This window comes from Pagrus pagrus (genome assembly GCF_965226575.1).
Source record: "Pagrus pagrus genome assembly, chromosome: 9".
In the NCBI taxonomy this organism is placed as follows: domain Eukaryota; kingdom Metazoa; phylum Chordata; class Actinopteri; order Spariformes; family Sparidae; genus Pagrus; species Pagrus pagrus.
In genome coordinates this window covers 545,877-556,367 of record NC_140193.1, presented here as the reverse complement: position 1 = coordinate 556,367, position 10,491 = coordinate 545,877, and the positions used below count along the sequence as shown (strand labels likewise).

General features: G+C 50.0%; 1 protein-coding gene across 1 annotated transcript; it reads right to left on the bottom strand.

Moving 5' to 3' along the window:
• Positions 1–502: 502 nt before the first annotated feature.
• Positions 503–10,219, bottom strand: esd (esterase D/formylglutathione hydrolase). Its single transcript, XM_084361187.1, has 9 exons — positions 10,113–10,219; positions 6,821–6,895; positions 6,620–6,708; positions 5,570–5,668; positions 4,390–4,514; positions 4,179–4,298; positions 3,927–4,025; positions 807–974; positions 503–719 (listed from the first exon to the last, which is right to left on the bottom strand). The coding sequence occupies exons 2-9, from the start codon at positions 6,886–6,888 to the stop codon at positions 639–641; spliced, it is 849 nt and encodes a 282-aa protein (XP_084217313.1). The 5' UTR covers positions 6,889–6,895; positions 10,113–10,219; the 3' UTR covers positions 503–638.
• Positions 10,220–10,491: the final 272 nt, after the last annotated feature.

The following is a 10,491-nucleotide window of genomic DNA, read 5'->3' as shown; positions in this document are numbered from 1 at the left end:
CTCAGCTGGCACGCTGCCCGACTGCGGTGGATCATTAACATACACTTTGTCTTGTTCTGACACTTTGTGCAGCCAAACGTGTCACAAACTGCTGCACAACGCACATTTATACATCGCTGACCCAAACACGTCTGTCTGAGATTGTTTGAGTTCTGGGCCATATATCAGATGCACATGGCGCTATGATACGAGACTATATACAGTCTGAGGTGTTGGAGATGGTGACGTGACATCAGTGTCGTCTTCTCCTGGTTTAAAGGCTCATTACTGTTGTGACAGGCAGTCATTATATCCACATTACTGATGTTTCATCAAAGTACAAATAGTCATGTTTACAATATTGTCACAATATTAATATTGAGATATATATTGTGTATTGTGATAATGTTTTATGACCATGGTGCCCAGTCCTGCTCAGATTACTCTCCTGCTCCAGTTACAGGTCGTGCTGTAGTTTTCCTCTGCAGGTCAACAAACTTGAATAAGAACAAAACAACATGAATACTTTTTTTGATTTTATTGTGAAAGGTACAGCTGTGACTGATTCAGCCTGAAGGCACAGCGGCTCAAACGTCTCTGACTCCACTGATCTTATTACAGGACTGTCGTCGGCAGTCACAGTGAACTGACTGCTGTGTTCAGGCGTTGAGGAATTTGGCGTGATGTTTGATGTGATCGTTCATGAAGGAGTAGATGAAGAAGTAGCTGTGGTCGTAGCCCTGCACCAGGAAACAGAGTTATATATATATATATATAGTATAATAATGATCTGTGTGCTTTTATTTTGACAGTGCAGAGGAACTGACCGGCTGCAGTCTGAAGACGACGGGGATCTTCTTCTCAGAGCAGACGGCGATCAGGTTGTCAGGCAGCAGCTGACTGGCCGACAGGAACTGATCGTCACGGCCCTGATCGATCAGGATGTCGAGCTGAGGACCAGAGTACGAACCGGCCAGCACTGTGGCATCGTACGCCTCAAAAACACACGAAGAAGAAGAGTGGTGAGGTCATGTGATCGTCTGACAGGGGAGGAGGTGTGGGGGGGTAGAGGTAGAGGGGAGCAGGTGTGGGGGAGGTAGAAGTAGAGGGGAGAGCAGGTGTGGGGGAGGTAGATGTAGAGGGGGGAGTAGGTGTGGGGGAGGTAGATGTAGAGGGGAGCAGGTGTGGGGGAGGTAGAAGTAGAGGGGAGAGCAGGTGTGGGGGAGGTAGATGTAGAGGGGGGAGTAGGTGTGGGGGAGGTAGATGTAGAGGGGAGCAGGTGTGGGGGAGGTAGATGTAGAGGGGGGAGTAGGTGGGGTGTGTAGAGGTAGAGGGGAGCAGGTGTGGGGGAGGTAGAGGGGGGAGTAGGTGGGGGGTGTAGAGGGGAGCAGGTGTGGGGGAGGTAGAGGGGGGAGTAGGTGGGGGGTGTAGAGGGGAGTAGGTGTGGGGGAGGTAGATGTAGAGGGGAGCAGGTGTGGGGGAGGTAGATGTAGAGGGGGGAGTAGGTGGGGTGTGTAGAGGTAGAGGGGAGCAGGTGTGGGGGAGGTAGAGGGGGGAGTAGGTGGGGGGTGTAGAGGGGAGCAGGTGTGGGGGAGGTAGATGTAGAGGGGGGAGTAGGTGTGGGGGAGGTAGATGTAGAGGGGAGCAGGTGTGGGGGAGGTAGATGTAGAGGGGGGAGTAGGTGGGGTGTGTAGAGGTAGAGGGGAGCAGGTGTGGGGGAGGTAGAGGGGGGAGTAGGTGGGGGGTGTAGAGGGGAGCAGGTGTGGGGGAGGTAGATGTAGGTGGGGGGTGTAGAGGGGAGCAGGTGTGGGGGAGGTAGATGTAGAGGGGGGAGTAGGTGTGGGGGAGGTAGATGTAGAGGGGAGCAGGTGTGGGGGAGGTAGATGTAGAGGGGGGAGTAGGTGGGGGGTGTAGAGGGGAGCAGGTGTGGGGGAGGTAGAGGTAGAGGGGGGAGTAGGTGTGGGGGAGGTAGATGTAGAGGGGAGCAGGTGTGGGGGAGGTAGATGTAGAGGGGGGAGTAGGTGGGGTGTGTAGAGGTAGAGGGGAGCAGGTGTGGGGGAGGTAGAGGGGGGAGTAGGTGGGGGAGGTAGAGGGGAGCAGGTGTGGGGGGGGGGGAGTAGGTGGGGGGTGTAGAGGGGAGCAGGTGTGGGGGAGGTAGATGTAGGTGGGGGGTGTAGAGGGGAGCAGGTGTGGGGGAGGTAGATGTAGAGGGGGGAGTAGGTGTGGGGGAGGTAGATGTAGAGGGGAGCAGGTGTGGGGGAGGTAGATGTAGAGGGGGGAGTAGGTGGGGGGTGTAGAGGGGAGCAGGTGTGGGGGAGGTAGAGGTAGAGGGGGGAGTAGGTGTGGGGGAGGTAGAAGTAGAGGGGGGAGTAGGTGTAGAGAGGGGAGTAGGTGTGGGGGGGTAGAGGTAGAGGGGGGAGTAGGTGGGGGGTGTAGGTGTAGAGAGGGGAGCAGGTGTGGGGGAGGTAGATGTAGAGGGGGGAGTAGGTGTGGGGGAGGTAGAGGTAGAGGGGGGAGTCGGTGGGGGGGTAGAGGGGAGCAGGTGTGGGGGAGGTAGATGTAGAGGGGGGAGGTAGAGGTAGAGGGGGGAGTAGGTGGGGGGGTAGAGGGGAGCAGGTGTGGGGGAGGTAGATGTAGAGGGGGGAGTAGGTGGGGGGTGTAGGTGTAGAGAGGGGAGTAGGTGTGGGGGGGTAGAGGTAGAGAGGGGAGGTAGAGGAGAGCAGGTGTGGGGGAGGTAGATGTAGAGGGGAGCAGGTGTGGGGGAGGTAGAAGTAGAGGGGAGCAGGTGGGGGGGAGGTAGAAGTAGGGGGGGGAGGTAGAAGTAGATGGGGGAGTAGGTGGGGGAGGTAGAGGGGAGCAGGTGTGGGGGAGGTAGAAGTAGAGGGGTGGGGGGGTAGAGGTAGAGGGGAGCAGGTGTGGGGGAGGTAGAAGTAGAGAGGGGAGTGTAGGTGTAGAGAGGGGAGTAGGTGGGGGGGTAGAGGGGAGCAGGTGTGGGGGAGGTAGAGGTAGAGGGGAGCAGGTGTGGGGGAGGTAGAGGGGTGGGGGAGGTAGAGGTAGAGGGGGGAGTAGGTGGGGGGTGTAGGTGTAGAGAGGGGAGTAGGTGTGGGGGAGGTAGATGTAGAGGGGGGAGTGTAGGTGTAGAGAGGGGAGTAGGTGGGGGGGTAGAGGTAGAGAGGGGAGGTAGAGGAGAGCAGGTGTGGGGGAGGTAGAAGTAGAGGGGAGCAGGTGTGGGGGAGGTAGATGTAGAGAGGGGAGTAGGTGGGGGGTGTAGGTGTAGAGAGGGGAGTAGGTGTGGGGGAGGTAGATGTAGAGGGGGGAGTGTAGGTGTAGAGAGGGGAGTAGGTGGGGGGGTAGAGGGGAGCAGGTGTGGGGGAGGTAGATGTAGAGGGGTGGGGGGGAGCAGGTGTGGGGGAGGTAGAGGTAGAGGGGAGCAGGTGTGGGGGAGGTAGAAGTAGATGGGGGAGTAGGTGTGGGGGAGGTAGAGGGGAGCAGGTGTGGGGGAGGTAGAGGGGGGAGTAGGTGTGGGGGAGGTAGATGTAGGTGGGGGAGGTAGAAGTAGAGGGGGGAGTAGGTGGGGAGGTAGAGGGGAGCAGGTGTGGGGGAGGTAGAAGTAGAGGGGGGAGTAGGTGTGGGGGAGGTAGATGTAGAGGGGAGCAGGTGTGGGGGAGGTAGAAGTAGAGGGGGGAGTAGGTGTGGGGGGGTAGGGGTAGAGAGGGGGGCAGGTGTGGGGGGGTAGGGGTAGAGAGGGGGGCAGGTGTGGGGGGGTAGGGGTAGAGAGGGGGGCAGGTGTGGGGGGGTAGAGGTAGAGGGGGGGGTAGGTGTAGAGAAGGATAAACATCTACCCCTCTCTCCCCCAGATGAAGGGGGTGACAGGAGGAGAGGGGGAGATGAGAGACAGGAAGTGGTTGTAAAGAAGGAATGTGATTGGGTCTGTATTTGTCTCTCACCTCCCAGCTGGACCTATCAGAGCCCAGATATCCTGAGAAGGCCTTCTGTCCCCAGGGACACTGCATGGGGTTACAGATGGGAGCAAACGCTGAGACAGCCTGCAGAGAGACAGAGGACACCTTCATCATCACGCTGTGACCTCATCATGAGCTGTGACCTCATCATGAACTGTGACCTCATCATGACCTGTGACCTGTAATAAAGAACAAACAGTGATGACATCATCTCCTCTTGTCTCTAGGTGTATGTACCTTGTATTTCCCAGGGTTCTTCAGGGCGCAGATGAGCGCTCCGTGTCCGCCCATGGAGTGACCGCTGATGGACATCCTACCTGGGTCGGTGGGGAAGTTAGCGTTGATCAGCTTGGGGAGCTGAGAGACAGACAGTAATCTGATCAATAATCAATAATCAGCTGACAGCTACATGAGTACGTGTGTTTGTGGATGAACGATGCAGACCGACCTCTTCGCTGACGTAGGAGTACATGCGGTAGTTTGTCTTCCACGGCTCCTCTGTCGAGTCCACGTAGAAACCTGCTCCTGTCCCAAAGTCCCAGCCATCATCCTCGCCCTCGATGTTACAGCCACCTGATGCATGATGGGAAACATCAGGAAGGCGTCTTATTGGACAATCAGTGAACTCTGATCCTTCTCTCATGTCATATCATTTACTTTACATGATCACTCTCAGCTGCAGTCTGACAGTCTGAGTGTTGAACTGAACCCTGAGGGGCCGGGGAAGAACTTTTTGTTCTGGTGATCCATTTTATAACCTCATCTGGGAGTCAGGAGCAGAAAACATTTAAACGGAAAAATAATTTTCAGGAGAATTTTTTTGCATGTGTGAAAGTAAAAAAATTTCAGGACAATCAAAAAAATAAATAATCTTTTCCTCTCGTTAAATAATTAAATTATTGACGGTTGTAATCTGATTAAAACACTTTATACAGAACAAGAGTTCAGACTGATCCGAGTGTGAAGTCCAAACTACCTGTTCTCACCTCCCAACCTTCGTCTGCAGCCAGTTTGAAACAACAGTGACATCGAGTGGTGAAACGGTGAACTACAGACGGCACTGCTGCCTCACTGAGCAGATGAAGGTGTGACAGTAACATGCACACACTGAGGCACGCTGCCAGACTGTGGAGGTTATCCAACATCTCTGCTTCTGAGCACTGAAACATGTGTGACTGAGACAGACGGTAAAACTCTCACCCTCCTTTACTGAACTGTAAACAGCAGCACGTCAGCAGCTGGTTCACAGAAGCTCGCTGCCACTGAAGGGACGACTCCTGCTGATGTTCAGCTACAACCAGTAACGCAACTATAACCTGAGTGTGAACGCCGTCCTCAGTCAGACACTACGTTCAGTTTGAAGTTACAGGTGACGGTGCTGTTCTGATATTAATCTCGGCTCAATGCACAAAAATCATTTCATACTTTGAAACTCTGAACTATTTTCTGACATCAACAACATGAACCTGTGAACCTGGATCCTCCAGTGGAGCAGCTCCACCAGCTCACCGCACTTCAAACTCCTTCATGACGGCAACTTCATGATTCTACGTTTTAAATCGTTCTGGTTCTACACTGTGAAAGTGTGTGTGTGTGTGTGTGTGTGTGTGTGTGTGTGTGTGTCATACGTGGGCTGGTGTCCGGGGCGACGATGATGATGCCGTGCTCTGCAGCAGGAAGCTGACTGCCAGCTTTAGTGATGAAGTTCTGCTCAGTGCAGGTCAGACCTGCAGAGAGACAACTGAAGGTCAACACAGAGCTGAGGACAAGAGACAGACAGAGGACGAGAAAGGAGGACGAGCGACAGACCGACAGGATGAGACACAGACAGAGGATTTTACATGTATGTTTTAAAGCACAGGTTGCTGCCATCTTTAGACTTTTATGCAATATAATATCTGACCTTTGTTCGCAGTGTACCACACGACATTGTCAACTTTAAAACATTTATTAACAACATAATGTAACAATAACTTCTATCTTCAGTCAGTTGGACACTGAAACAAAATAAGCTGCCATCTAGTTTCTCTGTGTAACTACAGTCTTCTTCACACAAGATGATTCAAGTTCACAACAAACAAACAAAATAAAACAGCCATGTCCACAGTCGTCTCTGAACAGTGAAGTGTCTTAACAAACTGTTTCTGAACAGTTGAACATATACAGGTGTGTAAGGTGTGAGTGGGCGAGCGAGAGTGAGGGAGCGTGTGGACAGTGAATGAATGGGAGAGGAAGGAGAAGAAAGCAGCAGCAGCAGCAGCAGTGAAGTGTTCAACACAGGCTGCAGTCTGGCTGAATAAAGGCGACGCTCCTCAGATACAGCAAAGCTCCCTGGTGTTATTTCCCCACCAGCTCAACAGGTGAAAGGGGGTTCACCCCGAAGAAACAGAAACTTCGGCCCTGGAGGAAATCATCTCCCCTGTGCTTCCCGACCACGGTCCGGGAGCCGAGCAGGGACGGTGTAACACCATGCTGTCGTTTGACTGGCTGCAGCTAACAGCTGCTGGCTCAGCTAGCAGCTACGTTAGAGGACGCTGACTCGCAGCACTTCAACACGTGTGTGTTTTCCCCTCGGCAAGCCGACCGGACGTGACGTGGGGGCGTGGCAGCATCGACGATTCTGTTTATTAAGTTTGAGATTGTGCATTAATGGTGACGCCCTCAGTCTCTACACTCACCTGACAGCCAGTACAGGACGGGACATTTGTCTGTCTCGGCCTTTGGAGGCAGATAGACGGCAAACTTCATCTTACACTTCAGCTCAGTGCTGCAAACACACACAACACACACAGTCAGTACTTCACAGGTGTGTGTGTCACAAGGTGTGTGTGTGTGTGTGTGTGTGTGTGAGTGAGAACAGCTGTAGGTTCAAGTCTCACCTCTCATGTTCGAACACCTTCTGGAAGCCACCAGCACACTTGTTGGAGGAGAGCTGAGTGAGTGCCATGTCTGACCTGAAGAGACACAACAGACACAGTGTTTCCTGTCAGAGGATCAATAACTGGATCAGATCCCTCAACTCATTAATGCTGCTGACACTTTACAGTTCTGCAGGTTCTCCAGTCAGATTCAAGGACTTCAGGTGGTTTCTATGGAAACTGACACATGAACACAACATCACACAACATCACACCACATCCAGATGTTCCTACAGCAGGACGACTTCATACAGATCCTGGAACAGCTCAGCTGATGTTAAAGGACGGGCTGTCGCTGGTGCACGCTGATTTCAGAGACGACATCTTCCAGGTCAGAGGTAGTAGATCAACCTACAGACCCCGGATGTTGACAACAGACGAGCCCGGACTCAGAGGGGAATAGCACGAGCGTATCATAACAAAATATTGGTGACATGAACTAGTTTCGTGGCAGATAATGCTCATAGAGGCTGTGTGTCGCTGCCCCGTCACTCGCATTATATGGATATATCGGCGCTACGCTGGATCTAATTTCGTCCGAACGACTCCAAATGACACCAAAGTTATCTGGGTGAGTAAATGATCGTATTTTATAGAAATAAGGTCCAGGTTGTAAAAAACGGTAGTTATCCTTTAAAGATAATTAATGACGTCACAGTTTCCAGCTCCTTTCAGTCCTTGAAAACATCACAACACAATGTGTGTTTTCAAGGATTTCCACCTTATTTAAAGATGTCTTCAAAATTCACCTCCCTCAGCGCTGACTCAGACTCATTACCTCCGTCTACATTATTAATCCAGCTGATTACTGATGATGATAAAACGACACGCGACGAGAGCTGCAACCATTAATGAGACTGAGAGCAAACGAGCTGCGTTAAAAATAGACACGATCGAGTGCAACACTTCAGACACACTTTTTACAGCGTGGCAGCTATTTCAATAACTAACCATCACTTCAAGCAGAAATGTCATTTTCTGGTTCAGCTTGTTCAATGTGAAGATCTGCTGTTGTCTTTGTCATTTCTGACAGTTTTGGGGCTGTTGGACAAAAGACGACTTCTGAAGACACTCTGGGTTCTGGGACACTGATGCGTCTGACTGATTCACGAGTTTGGGGCCAATTTTTTAAAATATTTTTGCAGTTTTCCCTCCAATGTGGTGATCAGACACTTGTGACAGACATGCAACAGAGGCTGCAGGACGCTGGCTGCATTTTCCAACTTGAAGTTGAGTTTGTCAGCACCGACAGCTCTGCTGAGACTTTCATGCCCTGACAACTGTCATTTACATTTTTTTATGAGGTGCACTTGAACGACACAAATTTGCTGTATGAAGCACTGTGTTTAAGAAGTGCACCTGAACGCACCATGAGAGATAAACCACAGCAGAGCTTTATGTTAAATGACATCCAGCTCAAACTGCCACAGACGCACAACATTTGTTTTCATAACAGAATTATGAGCTCAGTGTGTTTCTGACTCGACAGTTTCACACCAGACAAACACACAACTAAATATCTGATCATCACAAAAAAACAGCAGTCGGAAAACAATTCTTCCAGATTTTATACATTGAACGACTGATTCATTAATCAGAAAATTAATCGATAGTGAAAATAATCTTTAGTCAGTTCTACACAAACAGGATTATAATGAGGTACTGCAGAAGAAATCATCTGGATTCACACGTTCATGTGTTCACTCAGCTGCTCATCAGTCACACCCACAGTGTGAAGAAACACACTTTAATTCAACAGGACGCAGGAAGTGAGTCACAGCTGGGCTGCTGAGGGGTCAGTCTGCATAATGATGTCATGGGAACGCTCATGTTTTTGTATTGATTTGTATCTCATCGTTAACATAATTAACAGCAGATTGAGAACGTTTTGCTGCAGCAGACAGAAACTGAACACCAGCAGGCTCCAGGTCAACGCCAGCAAGGAGAGGAAGAGGAAGTCACCAGACTCCCTGAGGAAATCACTCCGTTTAGTGAGTTGTTGAGTGAGAAGAAACTTGATAAACTGACAAATTCTTCATTATTTGGGCCTTCTGGTGAATTCACTCTGGAGGCTGAACTGAGGGACCATCAATAAATCACCCACTGTTTGATTTACACAGAAACTTTCTTCATGCTGACTGGATGATATTCTTAAAACATCATAATAAACTGATTTCATGAGGCACACTTCTTTTGATTGTTAATGTGTTATATATTTATTGTGTGTGGCTTCTTTTCCCCCACTAGCTTCGGCTTCATGTGACCCAGTGACTCCAAACCACTGCTGAACCGCTTCACTGGCTGGAAGGTGTCTGATGCTAACAACAAGCTAACAACAAGCTAACAACATGCTAACAACATGCAGGGTGACAGTGTTCAGTAACAACCTGACTCTTCTGTCTCTGCTGAGATGTTTGTGTCTCATCTGATGAACAATAAAGTTATTCAATCACAACTCCCTCCTCTTCATCACGGGACTTTTCAGCTATCAGCTTTAATCGGTAATGTGTGAACGCCCTCTAGTGGACAGATCTATAACAGCCACACGCTGCAGCTCATGTTTCAATGAGCTTGATCAGAACGTGACGTCACCTCACAGCGGCGTGTAAAAATAGAGCTGCACTCTTTAGCTCAGTTAGACATCGTTAGCTCGGTTAGACATCGTTAGCTCAGTTAGACATCGTTAGCCCGGTTAGACATCATTAGCCCGGTTAGACATTATTAGCCCGGTTAGACATTATTAGCTCAGTTAGACATCGTTAGCTCAGTTAGACATCGTTAGCTAACAGGTGACGCGCGTCAGTAAACTGCAGGTTGTGGGCTGAGGCTGCAGCCTGCACTGCCTCCTCTGTTGACACGTGCTCCTCTTTGACACGTTACATAAAATACCACAACAGATAACTTTAACGGCAGCGACCACGGTGGAGCTCGTTAAAACACGACTTTTAATTCAGACTGCATTTTGCAAAACGCGTCATTCATTGGCCGACTTGTCCAACACATCCTCACAGCGTCATTAAACGTGTCAAAACGAGCTCCGACACATTCGTCCTGACTTTACAAGCAAAGGAAGTTTGAAATGGTCGGACTTTGAGTGGAGTTTGGTGTACGGGGGGCGGGCACGGACTAGCAAGGAAAGTTAGCGCGTGCTAATTGTTTGTTGCTGTTTACGAGTGTCTGCTTGAAGTTACAACACTTCGTCACCTTACACAAAGTTAATAATCTAATAAAGATAATAATTATCAGAACATACCGGAGCGAAGTGCAGGATTTAGTTGGGTCTGTGTTGGTCTGTTAGCTAACGTCTCCCCCGGTCAGTCCACTGTCCACAGTCCAACGACGCCAAAACGTGGTGACGTCAGGGGGAGCCTCCTCCTCCTGTAATGAACGAAATCAGCCACAAGATGGCGGCGATGGTCCGAAAACACAAGATGTTTTTTAAACGATGCATTTTTCTTTTTAACTATTTATCGGCCGACACGTACAGAAGTGTCCTTATAATAACACTATTATTATTATTGTTGTTGTTGTTGTTGTTGTCATTATTATTATTATTATTATTATTATTATTATTATTATTATGTGACAAGTGAAAAAAGATTAATTCAGTGTTTTTAAAGAGGTCGAAATGT

Excerpts from the sequence above, each read along its gene's own strand:
- esd (XM_084361187.1), bottom strand. The coding sequence starts at position 6,888 with ATGGCACTCACTCAGCTCTCCTCCAACAAGTGTGCTGGTGGCTTCCAG. Across the intron at positions 6,709-6,820 it reads AAGGTGTTCGAACATGAGAG|CACTGAGCTGAAGTGTAAGA; the intron begins GTGAGACTTGAA and ends GTGTGTTTGCAG. Across the intron at positions 4,515-5,569 it reads CGCCCCGGACACCAGCCCAC|GTGGCTGTAACATCGAGGGC; the intron begins GTATGACACACA and ends ATCATGCATCAG.